At 37.6% G+C, this 23,218-nt stretch overlaps 1 protein-coding gene across 2 annotated transcripts in view; it reads right to left on the bottom strand.

The window, feature by feature from the left end:
- LOC129754733 (cyclic nucleotide-gated cation channel alpha-3) overlaps positions 1-23,218 on the bottom strand; it is a 708,907-nt gene that overhangs the window by 23,436 nt on the left and 662,253 nt on the right. For both annotated transcript variants that reach the window (XM_055750948.1, XM_055750949.1), the window contains 3 exons: positions 21,989-22,156; positions 9,605-9,827; positions 8,957-9,117 (listed from right to left, as the gene is read on the bottom strand). In XM_055750948.1, coding sequence (XP_055606923.1) covers positions 8,957-9,117; positions 9,605-9,827; positions 21,989-22,156 — 552 coding nt within the window. The remainder of the gene's footprint in view (positions 1-8,956; positions 9,118-9,604; positions 9,828-21,988; positions 22,157-23,218) is intronic.

Raw genomic sequence — 23,218 nt, 5'->3', positions numbered from 1 at the left:
AAAACATGGACACGAATTGGAACTTGGAACATTTTAACCCTTGCCCCCAGCTGGCTCAACTTGCTAGAGAAGCTAGCCACCTCAAGCTTGAAATTCTGGGACTGAGCGAAGTCCGTTTTGACCTAACACTAGAGAACACAAGACACAGTCCGGGAAAGTCCTGCTTTACTCTGGCATACGAGGAGCACATGCTATTCGGGAACGAGGAGTTGGTTTCCTGTTACTACATAAGCCCGCAGGCTCATGCGACCCTCATTAGATGGGACCAGTAAACGAAAGAATAATCGTAGCCAGATTTAGCACACGGGTTAGAAACCTTACAATGGTCCAGCGTTATGCGCCAACAGACGTTGCTGATTTGCAGGAGAAAGAGCAGTTTTACACTCAATTGATCAGCGTGGTTGAGAAAATTCCGAAGGGTGACATTCAAATCCATTTTGACGACTTAAACGCAAAGATTGGCTCCGACAATCAGGACCTTGAGCGCATCATGGGACGCCATGGTCTAGGACAGATGAAGGAAAACGGAGAGCTGTTTGTAGAATTTTGTGGAAACAACAACATGGTGATCGGTGGATCATTCTTCCCATCGACCAGCACATAAAGTCACTTGGGTATCCCGAGATAGCCGAACAAAAAATCAAATAGACCACATCTGCATCAGCCGAAAATGGAGAAGGAGCCTTCTTGATGTCCGCAACAAACGTAGCGCAGACATTGCATCTGACCATCATCTCGTCCTTGGCGAGATATGACTGAGAGTTGCTCGTGCCCAACGGCGCGAGGAGAAAGTCAGGTGTCGATACGACGTCCGCCGGTTGGAGAATCCTGAGCTGAAAAGGGCATACGCTGGACAGCTTGAATCCCGAGCCTCGGGACTGCCGACAGACGGAACAGTCGAAGAACAGTGGTGTGGAATCAAGAATGCCTTTATCACGACGAGCCATGGTACTCTCGGTAAAATTTTTGGAAGAAGAAGTGAATGGATGTCGGATGAAACTTGGAGGATGGTCGATGATCGGAGAAAGGCGAAAGTCGGAATTGAGCGGACATATACAGGGTCAGCCAAAGCAGCCGCCCGCTTACGATATGCCGAGCTGGAAAAGGCAGTTAAACGAGCTTGTAGACGAGACAAGAGAGCCTGGACAAACTCCCTAGCCGAAGAGGGAGAAAGAGCCGCCGCCAACGAAGATATCCGATTACTTTATGCCATTTCTCGCCGCCTTAGTGGTGCAAGGACTAAAGCTTGAATGCCACTAAAGACCAAGCAGGTCAGTTCATTCCATTTCATTTCAATTTCCTGCTGAAATGCTGAAAGCCGACCCTGCCTTGTCAGCACAAATATTTCAACGTCTTTTCGTCGACATTTGGGATACTGCAACATTCCCGGCCGACTGGATGCAGGGTTTCCGTGTAAAGGTCCTGAAGAAAGGACACCTGACCGAGTGCGATAACTGGCGTGGCATAACTTTGATCTATACAACCCTCAAAGTACTCTGCAAGTGATCCTGAACAGGATCCAGGAGAAAATCGACACTACACTGCGACGGCAATTTGCAAAAAAGCATATGAACAACATAACCAGGAAAACATCTGGGCGGCTCTAAGGCGAAAAGGAGTCCCAGAGAAACTAGTCCATCTCATCGAAGCACAGTACGAGGCATTTTTGTGCAAATTCTTGCACGACGGTGTCTTGTCTGATCCAATCCCGGAGTGAGAAAGGGATGTATCTTATTACTGCTACTTTTTCTAATAATAATGGATAAGATTCTGACTGGATCGATTGACTTTGTAAACCCAACCGAGGATTGCCGTGGAATCCTTTACCAATGGAGCAAGTGAACAACCTTGAACTTGCTGACGATATTGTTTTGCTTGCTCAAACACAACCGGATATGCAGAGCAAACTCGACGACCTCACCGAAAGCTCCAAGGCAGCAGGTCTCAAAGTCAATGTCGGACAGACCAAGTCGATGGAGATCCCGCCAGTTTCATGGTAGCTGGACAACAGATTGAGAAAGTGGAGTACTTCCAGTATCTTGGTAGCCAGATAACGCCTGATGGTGGTAACAAGAAAGACATGGAAACCCTGGATCAGAAAAGCCCGATTTGTATTTGCCAGTCTGCGGAACATCTTGCCCCCACGTCAGATATCTCTACGAATGAAAATCCGAATCTTCAGCTCAAACTTGGAGCACATATTTATGCGGTAATGACGCAAAAACTGCAATTATTTGTAAACCGCTGCCTGTAGAATATCATCCTCGCTTGGTGGTATTCTTTAAATTTTGTTTTTCGTTTCAACCTGATAGCCATGATTTCAAGGAATATTACTATGGTTGGGTGGATTCGATTTTATTGTATATTAAAAAAGTTCAAAGCTGTTCAAATATTTAAAAAAATACTGGAACTTTTTTGTCACTTTGTAGTTGATTCATATATCGCCTTCAGTTATGCAACAATGATTCTGATTTCGCTAAAATGTGATTAGATGGTTCATATAAAAATCCACTTTCCTGTAAAATCTTAAAAAAGCCGCTAATTTCAATTTCTAAAAATCTTTAAGAATTTCAATGAAATCGTTAAACGCTGGTTACTTTTAGATCATATTACAACTTTTTTCTTTACTCATTAGCAAACATTTTGCCAAATTGCATACTTTTAGAGTATGACAGGAAATAATTAGTACTACATAGATTTATTTGTTATAAAATATTCAAACAATTAATCATAACACATGGTTTGTTTGATATAAATTATTAAAACAAATCATAATAATCACAAACAAACGAAATATTTTCTAATGATCGTGATGAATAACTGACCACGATTTGCCATCTATTTGTAAGGTTTTGGTAATATTTCGAGGGTGGGGAGTCCAGCCAGATAAAAATTAGCTGTTTTATTAAGTTAAATAGCTGTTTTATTCTATACATTAACTTAGTTTACCATTTTGCCATAAACTCTAAAAAAATCGTTTTCGAGATATGAATGGCCGCACGATTGGTTTGGACCATGTAGATCAGTTGTTTCCAATGTGGTCCATTCAGTCCCTGGGGGGTGTTGAGAGCTTCCAAGGGGGCGGTGAACCCAATTTTGTTATTTTAAGGCACGTTGTAGAGGCTCAAGGGGGCGGTGAGCTCATTTTTAAGTTCACATTTTTCCTAATTTTGTAACAATTTCAATTGTAACGACAATTCAAGATATCGAGCTATGCCATACGTCGAATGTAAAACAAAGAGCCTTGAAGCGTGATACAAAATTGAACAAAACATTATAATAACCTACGTATTTTTTTACGTTTCTAACTAAAATTATTACTAAAGTTTATTTTTTACGGCAAATCAGTCCATGCTTTTTTATGACACGAGACACGCGCCGAGGGGAACCGAAGAAGATATGTTTTCACAAAGTTCTGCCGCCTAAAAGTTACGGCTAAGTGTTGTCTCGATATTTGGTGAGATTTTCAAATTAAAAAATTACAAATAATAGACTCCTTTATTAGTTTGATGGATGATCTAAATTAAAAAACTCCATTTACAGTGAAACTATTCGATTACCGGTATCTTAAACAGTACGCTTTTACAAAAGCAAGACACAGCGACCATTTGTAAGTAGGGTTAGATTATTTCGATATAACAAAACATCACACATTTTCTGTAATTTACACTTTTTAGAACCCCTGAAGATGGTGTCATACGACACCGAAACGTCGGGCATGTAATAGTAAAAACTCGTGTCATAAAAAAGCTTGGACTGATTTGCCGTAAAAAATAAACATCAATAAAAATACAGTCGAACTCTCGAATAACAAATAATTATTAAATTTAGAAACGTTTTTTAAAAAATACTATAGAAACAGTTTAAATTTTTTGCTATACATTCAAATTTTTAAATTAGGAATAGCTTTCGATTGAATCTGCGAGAAAAAGCATCTTAGTATTTAAATGCAAAACAGATTTTTCAGCCTGAAACATTGACTTTTCGTTTTTGCATATGAGGTTACATCTTTTTCAAACTAGTAGATACGTAAGAGTTCAACGAAAAAATATTAAAATCTACTGAACAAAATTTGAAAATTTGAAAAATAGTGTCCTCAAAACTTTAATTTTTGATTAAATTTTAAATTTTGTGAGTTTTTTAAACTTTTTAAGTTACTTGGTTATTCATAAAACTATCGAAGCTCTTGAATGGATTGTCCTTTTGAATGTTTAAGGTTTTTATAATGCTTTAAAACTTGCTTAGGAGCCGGTGTACTAGAAAATTTCGCAAAAGGGGGCGGTAAGTGAAAAAAATTTGAAAACCACTGATGTAGATCAAAATAATATTGCTGTTTTCTACTCTGCACTATGGGGTTTGAAGCGGCAAAAAGTCAAAAACTGAACGTTATCGGTTCGCTTTTTTTATTTTTACTAGGTAATTACTTAATATTTGACTATGATATTCCCAGTTTATCAACTCATTATCTTGGATACTGAACGCCTCAAATACATCAGACTTTGCAAAATTGGAAAATCTATATGATGAATGATGATGATTTTGTGTTTGCCGATCCAACCAGATCTTCGTTTACGGTGCCTTCCAACACGATTCTCGACTCTCTAAGCACGGCAACTCTCCGCGAGATCAACAGCATAGAGAATGAAAATGTTCGCATGCTCGATCTCTGCTTCATCAGCGACGGACCCCTATTGGCTACGATTGAAGAGGCTCCTACGCCCTTGGTCAAGATTGTTCCTCATCACCCTGCTCTGCTGCTTTCACTTGATATTCCTAGAGCTTTTGCTTACATCGAAAAACCTGGTCAATTCTTACTCGACTTTAAGAACGCTGATTTCGTCGCTGTTTCACAAACGCTCGATGCTATCGACTGGGAATCTGAACTGGAATCTTCCGATCCGAACGCTGCAGCTATGAAATTTTCCCATATAATCAATTACATCATCGATCGTCACGTACCGAAACGCTCAACAGTTTCTAACCTACGAGCTCCTTGGGTAACGAAAGAACTGCGACAAATGAAAACGCTCAAGAATAAAGCTCTTCGTTATCACACTAGGCACAAAACTCTCCGCGCTAAAAATGAGTATTGAAAACTCAACTCAGCTTACAAAAAACTATGCTCATATTTGTGCTGCTACCAGAGCTACTTAATTCGGATACAGCGAGGTTTCAAAACAAAACCCAAATCATTTTGGCAGTACATCAAGGACCAGCGGAAAGAATCCGGCCTACCGCCCTCCATGTTTCTGGATGATAATTTAGCGACTTCGGAACCTGAAATCTGTGACCTCTTCGCTGACAAATTCCGTAGTGTATTTGACTCAAACTCAATATCCTCGGACCAAGTTACCAGCGCGACTTGCAACGTCCCTCATTTGAACACATGGCTGAATCAAATTGTTGTAGCGACCGCTAAGCTGAAACACAGCCTTTCCGCAGGACCAGAAGGCATACCAGCTACCTTCTTGAAGCGATATATATCACATATGCTGATACCTCTAAAAATAATCTTCCAAGTTTCACTCGATCAGTCTACGTTCCCATCCTTATGGAAAGAGGCCTATATGTTTCCGGTGCACAAAAAAGGGGACAGACGAAATGTGAACAACTATCGTGGCATTTCTGCCTTATGTGCGATTGCCAAATTGTTCGAGCTGGTTGTTTTGGAACCCATTTTTTCGTATTACAAGCCTTATTTCTCAAATGAACAACATGGATTTATGCCCAAGCGCTCTACGACTACAAACCTGTTGACATTCACGTCTACTGTGCAAGACAGTTTTGCCATGGGATCTCAAACCGACGTCATCTACACTGATCTGTCAGCTGCTTTCGACAAGGTGAACCATTCCATAGCCATCGCCAAACTCGATCGTATTGGTATCTGCGGGTCTCTACTGGAATGGTTCCGCAGCTACCTGGTAGGACGAAAACTCATTGTTCGAATAGGTGAATCATTTTCCAGTCAGTTCTCCGCCAAATCCGGAGTGCCTCAAGGGAGTCATCTAGGACCAATAATATTCCTGATATACTTCAACGACGTGCTATTGCTCCTTGATGGACCAAAACTAGCGTATGCTGATGATCTGAAACTGTATCGCCGCATCAACGGTCCCGAGGATGTAAACTTCCTACAGAGTCAGTTCAACCTCTTCGCCTCTTGGTGTGATGTAAATTGCCTTCCCTTGAATCGCAGTAAATGTGCAGTAATTTCGTTTTCCCGCAAGCGGGAATAATATAAATCGTTAGAGTGTAATATGAACTTCGTTATACCATATTTCAAAACAATGGTTAACTCTCAACATTTTTCAGACAAAGTTTTCTGAAATGTCCATTATGGGTTCACTTGATCCCTAGAGTTCAAAAAGGTATATTTTTCTCCTAAACAGATCGTGGTCATTGTTGATTACGAGATTACTGATTTTTATCCAAGAACTGATATTTATTTAATAATTGTCTGGCAAAAAGGTCTAAGAAAGTTTATTTTCTCTTAAATTTTGGAAATAGCGCCTTGAAGTATGCAATGACTTAAAGGTTAAGACATAGTTTTGGATTTTTTTCTTCTGACATTTATAATTAGTGAAATGAGAAAAAAACATGACCATAATAGTCAACTAACATTCTATTTTGAAATTTTGTTTGATTTTTTTTTTCAAAGAATTAGGGTCTCTGGAATGAAAAATCAAGTCTCCTTCTTTAAAGTATCAAGTCTCCCTTAACTTTAAAAATTTAAAAAAAAAAATTTACTTCCACGAAAATGCTTCTAGTTCATCAACGGGTTCAAGTATCGTTCCAACTTTTGGAGCATAGAAACTTGAAACTACCGGCTGTCAGAAAATGCAAAAGAGGGTAAGTTGCCAATTTTTTCAAAAAAGATTTGACAAAATTAAGAAAAGGGGATAAAGTATCCCCATTCTCCCCTATTTTTACAAAAAATAAACTCAAATACGATTTTTCAACGTTTTTAAGCGAGTTTCAAGGCCCACTTTATATGAGAGAGTTGTGACAATTGTAAAAAAAAAAGACATACACCGTCTTGGCCGATTTAGGCTTTACAGACTGAATAAATGACGTAAACAACTTAAGATTAACATTCAACTTTAGAATAGCAAGTTTTCAGACATCAAAATTTCTGAAGGTTCCCAATATTTGAAAATAAAAACAAATGCACTTAAAACGGCTACTTTCAACGTTTATACGCATCGAACGCTATGATAACAAATTGAGAAGGCTTCACATCGATAGATCCATTTCTGAGATAAAGGGCTATCTGAGCGATCATATAGCATCTTTTTGTTCGTTCGCTCTGCAAGATGTCCCTACTAAGCAGGACATCAATTTTCACCGACAAGGCCGATAAATAAAGTAGCAAACATGAGCATATTCCGACAGGAAATATTCGCAAAGCTGCCAGGTGGTATTGTCAAAAATCAGGACACCTCTGAGAATAAAAAGTCTTCAAGACACCACCCAAGATTAGTGGAAATAAGAAGCAGCCCTGCATATATTGCATAAATGAAGAAGGCGAAAACCGTTTCTGTAGACGCCTTAATTTATGTCACGTATTTGAGCACCGTCTTAGCTTGAGAGCAGTTTGTAAAGAAAACTCCATTTTATTGTCATCTGAACTAAGAAACTAAAGTTGAAAAGGGCATATGATGAACAGCTTACTGTTATGTAATTTGACTTTATTAAAAAATTTTAGTATCAATTACTACAATATCTCATCTCTTAATTTTGAATAGGTTAACACGAGTCACCCATCAAGAAAAAAATAGCCGGTTCGGGTCATATCAGGGCCGCTGAAAAATCTTTCTCTTGGAAGGGTTTCTTGGTACTATATTGAACCTTTTGTGGGGGTTTCAAAACGAACAAATGGTTGAATTGTTACCGCGTTTCGAATAAACCATCATGTTCAAGAAAAGTAATAAAAGTTAAAAACATTTTTTTATACTTTTGAAAATTTATTAAAATTTCATTTTTGTTCATGGCAATAAACGACTTCATTATTTTTTCCACATTTACGTTGATGTCTGTATGAATGTTTAACAATTCAGTCTTTCCGAGTCTATTCCTTAGATAAGATTTCAATCTCCGCAACGTAAAAAAAGAACTCTCTGCTGAAGCTGTAGTAACGGATTACGTAGCCGAAATCCTCATAAGCCCTTTGCTTCATTTCCGTCGTGAAAGTCTAAATATTCAAACAAATCCGTTGATGAGGGAAATGTCGATTTTTCCGTGAATATTAACAGTAAGCTGTCCATCATCCCTATGTTTTGATTCACAACTGACATCATCGATATCTAGTTGTTTCAGGGACTAGTTGGACTAGCAATTGCTACCGCTCATGACAGTATCATGGCTGTGAAAGCCAGAGGCACATCTCGGATGCCACAGCAATTCCGTCTAAAACCCAGCAACTAGTCAGGAATTGAACTCAAAATTATTATTTTGTTATTGATTAAACGGTACATACACAGTTAACGAAAATTACCAAGTTCGGTAATTTTTTTACCGAAATCCTAACATGTGTAAATCGTTAAACTGTTCGGTACTTTTTCGGTAAAAAATAAACAAACATCGGTAAATGAAGAATCGATTTACCGATGTTCGTTTATTTTTTACCGAAAAAATTACCGAACAGTTTAACGATTTACACATGTTAGGATTTCGGTAAAAAAAATTTCCGAACTCGGTAATTTTTGTTTACTGTGTAACAAAATAACTATACTACTACTTTTTATTTTCGTTTTAATTTATGTTTGTCTTATCGCGAACTTATGAGATGTAATGAAACCCCTAGGTCGACATTCAGCTCAATTGTCTGGTCATAAATGAAGTGCATAAATGAAGGCGATACACCTGTTTGTTTATGCTCGTATTCCGCCTAAGCAAATGAACAGCGAAAACTGCATAGCGGTTTCGCATATTCAGCGGAGAAAAAAAATCTTACCTGTCCTGCTGGGCTGCGATTGCGGTCGGGACTGATGAGAAGTCGCCCGACTCCTGGGCCGTTCCTCGGAACTATGTACACTGGGACTTACCGAGCCGGGCGATTGCGGTTGTCGGCTGTCGCTGAGTGGCCCACGGTGCGATCGCGGACTGGTCATGCGGCTAGACAATTTTCAAAAAGTGTGCGGCACAATAATTCGAATTAGTTGATTTTTTTGTCAAAGTATGGAAGACGAAAATCTCCAAAACGAATGGCGGCTGTGAGAAATTTTAATAAATGCGGCATTCGGGGAATTCAATCATTCGCGGCATCAGCGCCATTCGCCGGGGGATTATCTTCTTCACGCAAAAAATACACACAGTATTTGAAACCGAAAATAAAATAAAACAATAAATCTACCAATGGAAATGTCGGGATGAAGAACCTCGCACGAAGTTGTGGGAAATTTGTTAATTGGATTAAACGCTAATTAAACTTTTGCATTTGGGTGTCGGGGAAAAAGTGTGGGTGCGGGAGACTATAATATATTCATATTCAACCGGTGTCCTAGTACTGTGATGGATTCTGAGAGAGATAGAGGTAGCGAGAGAGAGGGCATTTGCTGCCTTGCGGTGGCGTGTGGATGTGGATCCCTTCTTGATGGCTTACCTGCCGCCGGAAACCGTCGCCGCCGCTGCCGCCCCCGCAGTCGTCGTCCCTGAAGTTGGCCCAGGCGCCCCTAAAATTGGCTGTTGTTGCTGGAGTGGATATGTAGGAACCATCGAACTGGCCGTCGTGACCGCAGTCGTCGGAGATATCCACATGTCCTCGATGGTGGTTCGGCCACGCGTTTCCACTAGTCCTGGTGTCGATTGGCAGCGTCCCATGGCGACTGGTTTTCCGATGATGGTGGTTTGATTGATTCAGTTTTATTTGACGATACGATGCGGTGAATTGTGAGTGTTGTCGATGTTCGCGTTTGGATTCGATTCGTTTCGTTTCAGTACGAGTGAGTTGAGTAATCAATTGCAAAAACAGTTAATATGACGACTATCTCTACACGAAACAGGCAAGGAGATACGCACTGGGAAAACTTTGAGGCATGGAGTGGAACAAAATCTGACCGAACGCATGAATAATTCTGGATGAAGGCAATTTGCATTAGTTTGTTTGTTATCGTGCATGGAAGAGTATGCAAAATAGATAAAGAGGATAAAACAAATTCGGCTAGAACAAGGCCAGTTATGTCCAAAACAGAGCAATTCCACGATTTCTCATGTCATGGTATGTTTATGAAAAATTATTATCCATACAATAAATATGTTTATAGAATAAGAAATTCCAAGTATCGCTTTGCTAGTTTTAAATTTTGAACAAATTTGTTAAAAGTCTATCTGTTAGCAAACTTATAAAATAGTAAAATATAACAATTTCAGTAGAAACTTTCAATAGTTGATTATTGATTTTTTATTCAAAGTGCATATTAGTTTATTGGTGGTTGGTTACTGAAATTCAAAACAATAAGCAACATATTTTCGCCAACGTGTTGAGTTAAATTAATCAGAATGATTGGCATTTCTCTCTAGATCACCAAGTTTCAATTACAGAGCGGTGGAAAGTTTTGACACTCCCGGTCAAAACTACAAAGGAAACTTCTGGATGTTACTTCTCACGGGAAGTAAATAACATCCGGATGTCTCCGGATATTCCAAGCCGCTCACTAATCATCTGGAAATTGTTCCGGAACATCAAAATTTAGCGACATGTTCGTTGGTTGATGTTCCGATTCGAAAAATCGCTGAGTTTTCAGTCCAAAAAAGAGAGCACAATTTTTAGTTCATAAGATCGAACTTAGCTTTGCTCCCTCGCCGAAGGAAAAAAAATGGATCAGTTTTGAGTTAGCAGCTCGAACTCCGTTTTGAACCATCGCAAGGAGGAAAAAGGGAACTTAACTTTAAGTTCATTGAATCGAATTATGTTTTGAACCTCGATCTAACTTAATTTTGAGTTTATAAAAAAGAAGCGTGCATGTAAACAGGGAATCACATCGAACACTACTTATATGAACAACTGCATGCTTGGCATCGCTCCTCAGATGAAGCCGTTCCAAGGGATTGCAATAAAGAGAGAATTCTTTGCATTGGAAATGGTATTTTAAAAATTTCACATCTGCGTCACAAATTGCAACAATTTGAAACAATTCGCACATTTTCTCTTTCCATCTCAGCACTATTTTCTCTCATTTCAAATCAAACCTTTTCATTTTCCCGCACAAATTGCCACAAGATGCTCCCATATTCCGATAGATAGGAGCCTGAAAACTATATGCACGTGAGCGGGCATCTGTTTTCTATACGTAAGAGCAATTTTTCTTGTAAAATCTCTTACAGTTTTTGTGAAAATAATTTTATAATAAAAGAAGTCAAAATAGCCGATTTCCGAAACCGGCGGGCTAAATGCGCATATTTATGTTTTAAGCTATATTTCATTTACACTCGCAATATTTTTAAATTATTTAATTGAAAATGGTTGAAACGGATGTTAGGCATACGTCAAGGCTGAAATTTTGGTGAATTTTTTTACATCTCTAGTTCTTTTGCATGAAACATAGTTAAGTATGCCATATGGCCATATTTCATGATAATATTTTGTTCATATTGTATTTTTATCGGATCAGTATGAAGTTCTTCTTTTTTCGCTGTAAGATCGTGATTTGAGCGTAGATTTAATGTTTAAATGATAGGAAGTAAAAAAAAAATAAGAATAATCTATTTTTCTTGATATAGGCATTTAACCTGCCTTGATATGGGCATTCAGAACCTGTCTCGTATTCCAATATCTTATCATCTACAACTTTGCCAAAAGCTTCAATTTGTTGAATTTCCGATTTCCAGATGAATAAGAAAGAAAAACCATTAAAATTTTTGTTCACAGAATCTGTACGCACGATAATTAAAATTCAATATATTATATCAAAACTGACAAAAATCTTGTTTGAATTTTTAAATTTTTTCGACTTTATATAACAATTTAATTTTTTCATGCCATGTAATAAAAGCGTATTACCCTCAAACTGCACTGATTAGATATGATGAATCTCTAGCCATATCGTTAATCGGCTGTATGCGCATATTACCTAACATGCGCATTTAGGAACACTTCCCCCTACCGGGTCAGCCAAAGCAGCCGCCCGCTTACGATATGCGGAGCTAAAAAGGCAGTTAAACGAGCTTGTAGACGAGACAAGAGAGTCTGGACAAACTCTCTTGTCGTCGTCGGAAGAGGGAGAAATAACCGCCGCCATTGGAGATATCCGATTACTTTATGACATTTCTCGCCGCCTTAGTGGTGCAAGGACTAATGCAAGAACTCCGCTGAAAGACCGAGCAGGTCAGCTGTTGAGTTCGAACAAATCAGCTCAAGCGTTGGACTGAGCATTTTGAACAACTTTTCCGGGTCACAAATAGCCATGGCCAACAGAACCCACAGCTTGAAGCGCCAACAGTAAATCGCATTAATGACGTCAACTCGGAAGCGCCCTCGCTGGCTGAAATAGAAGCGGCAATCAAAAACAAGAAGGTCAACAAAGCGCATGAAATCGTTTGCATTCCTGCTGAAATGCTGAAAGCCGACCCTGCCCTGTCAGCACAAATGATGCACCGTCTTTTCGCTGACATCTGGGATACTGCAACATTCCCGGCCGACTGGATGCAGGGTATCCTCGTAAAGGTCCCGAAGAAAGGAGACCTGACAGAGTGCGGTAACTGGCGTGGTATAACTTTGATCTGTACAACTCTCAAAGTACTCTGCAAAGTGGTCCTGAACATGATCCAGAAGAAAATCGACGCTACACACCGACGGCAACAAGCTGGATTCCTATCCGGATGATCATATGTGGACCACATCACAACGCTACGAATCATACTGGAAAAAATCAACGAATTCCAGGACTCTCTTTTGCTAATTTTCGTTGATTTCGAAAAAGCATTTGAACGACTGAACCACGAAAACATCTGGGTGGCTCTAAGGCGACGAGGAGTCCCAGAGAAACTAGCCCATCTAATCGAAGCACAATACGAGGAATTTTCGTGCAAGGTCTTGCACGATGGTGTCTTTTCAGATCCAATCCCGGTAACTGCTGGAGTGAGACTTTTTCTAATCGTAATGGATGAGATTCTGATTGGATCGATTGACTGTGCACCGAACCGAGGATTGCCGTGGAATCCTTCAACAATGGAGCAACTGAACGACCTTGACCTGGCTGACGATATTGTTTTGCTCGCCCAAACACAACCAGATATGCAGAGCAAACTCGACGACCTCACCGAAAGCTCCAAGGCAGCAGGTCTCAAAGTCAATGTCGGAAAGACCAAGTCGATGGAGATCGACACAGGAAATCCCTCCAGTTTCATGGTCGCTGGGCAACAAGTTGAGAAAGTGGAGTGCTTCCAGTATCTTGGTAGCCAGAAAACGCCTGATGGTGGTACCAGGAAAGACATCGAAACCCGGATCAGAAAGGCCCGATTTGCGTTTGCGAGTCTCCGAAACATCTGGCGGTCACGCCAGATCTCTCTACGAACAAAAATCCGAATCTTCAACTCAAACGTCAAATCTGTATTGCTATTCGGGTGCGATACTTGGAACACATATGCGGTAACGACGCGAAAACTGCAAGTATTTGTAAACCGCCGCTTGCGGAATATCATCCGCGCTTGGTGGCCTGGATCTCGAATGAGGAACTACATCGCCGGTGTCATCAAAGGGCACTAGAAATCGAGATTCGGCAACGTAAGTGGAGATGGATTGGGAACACGCTGCGAAAAGATGAGAACGAGATTCGCAGAGAGGCGCTTGAATGGAATCCGGAAGAGCATCGATGGAGGGGCAGACCAAGAAACTCGTGGCGGCGAAGCCTAGCCGCTGTAATTCGAACTGTCGACGAAGGTCTTGACTGGGACCAAGTGAAGACGCTGGCTCCGGATCGTCAACAGTGGAGGTCTTTCACCACGGCCTTATGCGCCGAAAAATCGGCGCGGGAACATTAATTTAAGTAAGTAAAGTAAAAAGTTATGGAAGTACAGAGTTTAAGTTAAGGGATCTCATCCATTACCAAAGTAATAGAAGTGTTCGAGGAACGTTTGTCGACAACTGCGAAGTCTGGATCTGGGGGCCGCAGACCGAACAGAAAAGTGGTTAGCGCTTTCAAGCGCAACCTCAACCTCTTCGTTCGAGATGTTGCAAATAAGTTGGGAATATCGTCTACAACCGTGCCTGGAGCTGAAAAACGATCCAGACTATCGACTAATAGTGACTCCAAATCGCAACGATAAGCAAAACCTTACGATAGAAGCAAAATCTCGGAAGCTCTATATGATATTGTTGACAAACCTCAAATGAAAGAAATGTGATTCCAACAGAAATTGAGGAGAATGAACTTATGATTAAAGAACCTAAAGAAGTATGTGAATTATTCAATAATTACTACATTAATGTATGCCAAACTGTACTGAATAATTGGAATGCATCAATCCCTAATCTTAATCAGCCACAAATAAGATTCTCATTTTCGAACGTGTCTAGTGAAAATGTCAGCACCTTCATTCATAAATTGAAACACAATTCTACCTCGGGAATAGATGGTATTCCACCAAGATTCTTGCTTAAATATGAATCATATTTTCTTGAAAAATACACGGAACTCATTAATCAATCAATCGATGTTGGGCCAGATTCACTTAAAGTCGCGAAAGTTATACCCGTTTACAAATCGGGTGCAAGAAATCTAATGAGTAACTACAGACCAATATCTATTCTGAATTCACTTTCGAAGCCGTTTGAAAAAATCTTGTTTGAACAAATTCAATGGTTTTTGCCAAAACAATCAAATTATTAATCGAAACCAATTTGGATTTGTTCCCATATCAAATACTTTAACTGCAGTTGCAAACTTAATCAACGATATAACTGTGAATCTTCATTCTAAAAAAATCGTATCCTGTGTTTTCATAGATCTCAGCAAAGCATTTGATTGCGTTCATCATCAAATTTTATTACAAAAACTCAAAGAAATTGGTTTTGATAACACTGCATTATCACTGATGGAATCGTATTTGTCCAATCGAACTCAAGCTGTTTACATAGGATCAAATTATAGCTCTCACAAAGTAATAAAATATGGTGTACCTCAAGGTTCCGTCCTTGGACCATTGCTATTTAATATTTATATTAATGATATATTTCAAACACCGCTTTTCGGAAAACTGCAAATGTATGCAGATGTCTGCCACTCTACTTTATGCAACCGATGCTTCGATGAATTTGAAGACATTAATTGAACGGGACATAAAATTACTGTCCGAATACTTTTCTAAAAATCATTTGTCGATGAATCTAAAGAAAACTAAACTTATGGTGTTTTCCTTAAGAGGTCACTCTTGAACATTGACATTGTCAATAAATGAAACGCAGATCCAACAAATCTCTGACATAAAATATCTTGGTTTATACATTAACGAACATCTGAAATGGGACGCTCATATAAGCCAAATTTGCAAAAAAAAACTTCCTATGTTTTCGCTCTACGAAAAGTCCGTCAATACTTAGATGAAAAAACAGCTTGGAAAATTTATTATGCTTATGTACAATCCCACCTGATCTACATGAATTCCATTTGGGGCTATGCAGCTGAAACACGCTTGCAACGCCTTATGATTCTTCAAAACAAAGCTCATAAATATTAAAAAGTTGCCTACCTTATTTTCCACTAGATTACTATACAGTTACCTTTGGAACTTTTGGAACAGCTTAACAAATTTGAAACCTTAACTTTCTTTTTCAAAATCTCAAAAAAACCTACTGAAATCGAACCTTGAACTCATTTATATAAATAACATTCACAATAGAAATACGAGAAGCGCTGAAAACATGAATTTCTTTTTGCCTAGAGCAAGAACACACTTCGCACAAAATAGCTTAGCTTATCGTGGAATGAATCTGTTCAATTCACTTCCATCAGACTTAAAGAACGCAGGAAATTAAGAGACTTTCAAAAATAACCTTAAGATTTTTCTCTTCAACGCATCTTAAACTAATTCAGCTTAGTGGTACTGATCCACCTTGACGAAGCCTTACGGTACGAATATAGTTTGGTTAGTCGGGGGATTGGTTATCTCTTCGCTTTGCCATCATAAAATACTTTAATTCTTGCATAGCACTCCCAATACAATCTCCTAAAGCAACGCGACGTAGGCGCGGTAAAACCTACTTATATGGACTCTTGGGAGCAAAAAGGGATAGGAAATTATCCTCTAGCTTTGCAATCCTCTAACCCTACCAATATCCTTCTTTAGCTCATCCTATTCCTTGTAGCAAAGTATGACTTTGAAGTTTACCTGCCGGAACACCAAATCCACCCCCGAAGAAGTCATTGGGGTCAAGTGTTAATCACGTGCACATCTGTATCGCCGGCTTCAGCAGTCGACAACAGTCTTCAGACTAATCCAACTGCTACAAAATTGTTAATAAATGAAAAAAAAAATTTTTGGATTGCGTGGTAATGGACGACGAAACGTACGCCAAGGCAGACTTCAGACAGCTTCCTGGACAAGAGAATTATACAGCAACCGGAAGCAGGGCCGTAGGAAGAACCGACTCATGGGGGGGGTTTTGATGACTTATTTTCACCTATGATTTTTTGTCTAAAACACACGAATAAAAAAAATTAAAACAAATTATGTTTGTAACTATATGATTATTCATTTTTAAGTACTCATTAATAGTTTTTGTATGAAATTGTAACTTAAGAGAAGACACGAATGCCACAAGGATGGCTTAGAAAACCTTAAAAAAAGTAACTTTAGAAAAGTGGTTTTTAACCTAAAGGGTGAGCTAAATTATTTTAAATGAAACCTCAAGAAATAAAATATGAAATTTGCTTTCATCGATGGTAAATTTTTTTAAAATTTGTTTAAAAGTCTGGTAGATCAAAGTTAGTTTATTTGAGCATAAAATAAGCTCTTTTTAGGGTAGCCTTCAATTTCTCTTAAAATTAAATCAAACAAGACCAATCTTCTAAACTCTTTTGCAAACTCCAAGATTCTAACCTTTGATGAAAATAATTAAAATTTTCGAATAAAAACAATAAGAGATAAAAAAAAAGTTCGAATCAAACTTGCTTGATGCAAAATTGAACTAAATTTATGATTTTAATTTGAAATTTGGCTTAAAGAAAGCTGCAATATAAATAAAAAAAAAGAGAAAATAAAATACAATCTGCAGATTTTTTTTGGTGAAGATCAGGTACATGTTTCTTAAACAGGCAATATTTTTCATAAGAAATCAATTCCATACTAAAAATCCTGTGGATGATTTTTTTTAATATAATTTGGGATATTTTGCATGAATCAAAATTTAGAAAAAAAACTAAAATTTGTGATTTTCAGCTGAATTGTGTGTACAAATTTATTTTGAATAAAAACAATGAAATCTGGAAATTGAATTGACAAGCAAATTTTTTTGTTTATGTTCTCTTGAAATTCTGAACAATTTTATGTTGGTTGAAAAACTCATTCATAAGCTAAATCTTCTTCTGAATTCTAAACCTAAATTCAAAAAATTAACTTCAAATCTGTTTCCGAATTTCTATACGATTTCCAAAACATACAAAAAATACGATATCCGAAACTTAATTCCAGATCAGAATTTCATGAGCCAAATCTTAGAGCCCTCATTCATGAATCTTTTATTTAAATTCTGTATTGTTGGTTTAATCTTAATTCACCAGAACCTCCAAAATGGGTTTAATTTAAAATTTAATATTAAGACCTTATTTCTATGATAAGGTTGCCAAATTGCCCGGTTTTAAACGGATTGGCCCGGATATTTAATAATAAATTTGCAAAAAGTCCGGCCGGACCCGGTTGCCCAGATTTCATTGGAAAATCATCATGAAAGGTTTTTAAGTTTTTTTTTCTAAATTTTTGATGAGCAATTCTTAGGTTTTGACCAAAATTGACCGGTTTTGCCTGGATTTGGTCGACAATTTTGAAATCTAATACCCAGATTTTGCCGGTTTTTATATAAAACAGCCCGGATTTGTCCGGCCGGCATACGTGCTGAAAAAAATCTGACAACCTTATTCTATGAACAAGTGAGAAAATTTTGAAAAACTGTAGCAGAATTTTGAACTTGGAATGGATTTTGGTTGGTACTAGTTTTTAGTTCAGATAGTTACTCTTGAATATCTTTGCTCTATTATCAAAATTTGATTATGAATTTCAAATTTTGAGTGTAGAGTAGAATACCTCGCTTGCATTTTTGGACCCTCATGGGGGGGGTTAAACCCCCAAAACCCCCCCCCGTTCCTACGGCCATGACCGGAAGGGCAAAGAAGACATTTTCAAGCATATTATTAAACTATTAAAGTTTACCAAAATCTATCTCGTTTGGCAAGGGATTTGTACCTGGGCACACAGGGGAAAGCAATGTAAAATGTGATCAAAATTGTTTACGCCAAAACGGAGTGTGTTAGACCCATTGTGTCTTCGGGACATTTAAACTACATTTAAAGCACTTCAAAATGAGCTTTTGAAAAAATGATTCAATCACCTAGCAGTGAGATAGAAAAATAACTTTTTGTAATTTTCATTTAAGAGCAATTATGTATGTGGCAAGTTTTTAGATTGTAAAAAATGTAGCAATTTTGTCGAAAATGTCAACTTCGTTGAAGCTTACCCAAAAAAGTAAGAAGGGTTCAAAATTAAAAATTATTTTTCATTCAAAATTTTCAGTTTTTTAACTATATCTTTTCAGGCCGAGCTTATTCAACCAAAGTATGTTTAAAAGAGTTTTGAGTCACCCAAAATCAAACAGTTTTGTCGAACACACTTTATAAAAATTTTCTGACTGAAACGAGTTAGAAGGGAAAAACTAAGAAAAAAATAGCTGTTTTCAAACACCTGTAACTTTCTAGTTCGGATGAGTCAGGTTCATTTCTTGGTTGCATAAGAATCAAGCAGGTTTCATCGTTATAAAAACACTGAAATTACAACGTTAAATGGTTTATTTTGTAGCCTTATAAATGATTTAAGTTAGCTATTTTTTTAAGGAATCTAGAGGACAATTTTTTGCATTGAAAATTAGCTAACCGAAAAACAAAGTCGTCTAATATATTGTATTTTATGCGAAAAGATAGGTTATAAAATTCGTCAATGGAGACTTAAAAACGTCTTAAACTTGAAGTTTGTCCTCTAAAATCCCTGGAAATTGATAACTTCAACCATTTATAAAGCTACAAAATAAACAATTTAGCATTATAAACTCTATGTTTTTTAACGGTGAAACCTGCTTGATTCTGATGGAACCAAAAAATGAACCGAACTCATCTGAACTAAAAAGATACAGGTGTTTGAAAACAGCTATTTTTTCTTAATTTTTCCAATCTAACTCGTTTCAGTCAATTTTTTTTTATAAAGTGTGTCTGACAAAACTGTTTGATTTTGGGTGACTCAAAACTCTTTCAAACATACTTTGGCTGAATAAGCTCGGCCTGAAAAGATATAGTTAAAAAACTGAAAATTTTGAATGAAAAATATTTTTTAATTTTGAACCCTTCTAACTTTTTTGGGTTAGCTTCTACGAATTTGACGTTTTCGACAAAATTGCTACATTTTTTACAATCTAAAAACTTGCCACATCCATAATTGCTCTAAAATGAAAATTACAAAAAGTTATTTTTCTATCTCACTGCTAGGTGATTGAATCATTTTTTTTTTCAAAAGCTCATTTTGAAGTGCTTTAAATGTAGATAAAATGTCCCGAAGACACAATGGGTCTAAATCACTCCGTTTTGGCGTAAACAATTTTGATCACGTTTTTACATCGTTTTACCTTGTGTGCTGCGTGCGGCTTGAAAATTGACATTTTCGTTGCAACCGGGACTGTCAACCAAAAAAATTATTTGAAAGGGTGCCTTCGAAAGCGTTTGCCATATTTCCTGAAGAAAAATGACATGTCTGTGCTGTTTTGGCAGGATTTGGCATCCTGCCATTATGGAAAAAATTCCATGAAGTGGTATGCCGCTAAAAGCATTCACGTTATGCATCAACAACATTTATGTTGACTATTTTTGGTTCAAACACCATTTTACAGTGCAAACGCGTCTCGTTTCTATAGCATTTTGATCGGTACTGCACCTTCATATTCGGTTATTTTAATTTGATACCGTTCATCAGCCTAACCAAACATTTTCAAAAATTACAAAGCTCTTAAACTTATGGTTTGCGTTAGGAGATAACTTCGAAAATGTCCATTTCTTCGACACTATCTTCTAACGCAAATCTTGATTTGCAGAATTTTTTTAACATTTGAAAAATTGTTTAATAGTATGAAGAGATTAACCACCGTATTTTTTGTTTGTTACTTTGTTTAATAGCTTTGACGTATTTTTGTTCAGCCTTAAAATGTTTCAATATTAGATTACTTTTTGTTTATTTTGTGATCTAAACTAGTGAGATCCCTGATTAGGATATCCGCCTGAAGTGTGGAGAATAAACTCGAAGAAGAGACCCCTACACAGCAAATTTTTTTTTGCTGGAAACCAGCAAAATTTTGCTGGTTTTTTTCCCGCTGACTTTCCAGCAAAATTTCCAGCAATATCGATTGCTGGAAAAATCAGCAAACATCAATGCTGGTTTCCAGCAATTCAAATTGCTGGAAATCAGCAATCCAGATTGCTGGAAACCAGCAATTTCTATCAAAGCATTCGGCTGTATTTGGTATCAAATTTATATTTCAATTTAAATTTAAATATTGAAACTGGCTGTGCACATGATAAGATATAAACAACATTTATTTTCTTAAATTTTTTTTATTATGAATTAAATAAATTAGCAGAGACATATGTTTTGTCAATATATCATACACCGCCTCCGGGGTGGCAGCATCATCCGCCAGCTGAAATAGAGATTTGATTAATACCTTTCATGAATCCAATAAATCCATTTTCCAATACAAACTAACCCTTGACTTGATGTCTGCTTGCTAGAATATAGAGGAAAATAAAAAAATAGTATTAACATAAACAAAATTTGTGAAAAAGAGTCTCACCCTGCTTCAGCTTACGAAAACAAACAGACTCCAATTTGACAACATGATTGCTGATTTTCCAGCAAACTAGACCAATTGCTGGAAAGTCCAGCAATTTGAAAATCGATTGCTGATTTTCCAGCAAAAATGACAAGATCACAACCGAATGCTGAAAAATCCAGCAATAAGAAAATCGATTACTGGTTTCCAGCAAAAATTTGGATTGCTGAACGTTTCCAGCCATTTTTTTTTTGCTGGAAATCGAGGCAAAAATTTACAGTGTACGTTCGGTTGAATTAATTAATTCATTACGTCTTTGTTGGATATGTGTAATCGGAGTTATAGTTGTTTTGTGATGCGATAGGCACCCAGGATATGCGTCACTCGATCGGCACACGATAAACAGAGGATCTGAGTTTTCACGAGAAGAGTTTGGACCTTGATTCTTTGGATTATAGTCGTGGATCATCAACTCAATCAATAAAATTGATCGTTGATTGAATGTGACCCCACTTTTTAAGAAGTACTTCATGAGATTGATTGCAGAGACCACAGGTGTAGTTTATAATAAATATAATAATAATTAAAAAGTGTTAAAGTAAAAGAAATTTAATCGGAAAATTCCAAGCTGGCAACCAAAATTTAAAAACTGTCTTTAAATCAACAATGTTATAATTATTGCAAAGCACAAGTTTTGCTAAAAAACTGATTTTGATTTTAATTTGAATAATAATCCACTAGTGATTTAGTAGTTCCATGCCAGTTACCCAGTGCAATCGACTTGAACATGCGCATACGATAGAGAGTGACTTTTTTAATTTGAAAGCAACAAAATTCGATTGAGAGGGCTGAGGGATATTTGGGACCTTAAGATTTCCGCAATTGTGTTTTAAGGAAGGGTAAATTAGTGGTGGCGGCAGGGTGAAAGGTGGTGGTTGAAGGTGGGTGGCAAGCTCATCCCGACATTACCTTTCTCTAGCGGGGCCTTCTTGTACTTTTCGAGCCGCTTCACAGCGATTGCCTCCAGACGGACGCGAGCCGCAGGATATTCCTTCAGGACGTCCCACATGTCCTTCTTGCTGAGCACAAACAGATCGCTGTAGCCCACGGATCGGACACTGGCCGTTCTTCGGTTTCCTATTTTCGGTTTTTGGTTTTTTTTTCGGATGGAAATCGGCAAGATTAATTTGGGTGGGAATAGAAAAAAAAAGTTTTATTTAGTAAAAATTAGAACTGGTATAGCTTTTTCTTCGTCGGGGGAACTACTGACGGTAGATTACTTTTATGGAATTACAATTACATTACGGTGAACAAAACAACGACATCAATTTCAGATTATACAAGGAGGAAAGAGATAGGACAGGTAGAGAGTTTAGAAAGATATTGAAAATGGATGCTTGATGAAAATGACACAAACATTTTTTTGACATTGAGACAACGAAATTATTTTCAAATGACCAAAGGAGTATGAGAATCTGAAGCTATGAGTTAAGCAACTTTTAGAATGTAGTATACAAATCTCCATGAAATATTTATGATACTTTTAGCTTTAAGTTATGCATCGTTCAAAAATACACTGAAAAGTTCAAAAACCTAGCTCTTGATCGAGTTCCATTTTCTGTAGATGTCCGATTAAACTGATAATAATTCAAAACATGTCATGGAAATAAACCCTGAATTGCACCAACATTTTCCGTGAGAGCGTTGAAATCCCAGAAAAAAAACAAAAAATCTTAAATTTTCCCTTTTTCCATCTCATTTCTTCTTTCTTTCTTAGCTGCTTTCTTGCCTTTTTGCCTTCTTGCTTTCCTGCTTTCCTGCTTTCTTGCTTTCTTGCTTTCTTGCTTTCTTGCTTTCTTGCTTTCTTGCTTTCTTGCTTTCTTGCTTTCTTGCTTTCTTGCTATCTTGCTTTCTTGCTTTCTTGCTTTCTTGCTTTCTTGCTTTCTTGCTTTCTTGCTTTCTTGCTTTCTTGCTATCTTGCTTTCTTGCTTTCTTGCTTTCTTGCTTTCTTGCTGTCTTGCTTTCTTGCTTTCTTGCTTTCTTGCTTTCTTGCTTTTTTGCTTTCTTGCTTTCTTGCTTTCTTGCTTTCTTGCTTTCTTGCTTTCTTGCTTTCTTGCTGTCTTGCTTTCTTGCTTTCTTGCTTTCTTGCTTTCTTGCTTTCTTGCTTTCTTGCTTTCTTGCTTTCTTGCTTTCTTGCTT

This window comes from Uranotaenia lowii, chromosome 3 (assembly GCF_029784155.1).
Source record: "Uranotaenia lowii strain MFRU-FL chromosome 3, ASM2978415v1, whole genome shotgun sequence".
NCBI classification, from domain to species: domain Eukaryota; kingdom Metazoa; phylum Arthropoda; class Insecta; order Diptera; family Culicidae; genus Uranotaenia; species Uranotaenia lowii.
The sequence above is the reverse complement of the archived record's forward strand: the minus strand, read 5'-3'. Positions and strand labels throughout refer to the sequence as shown.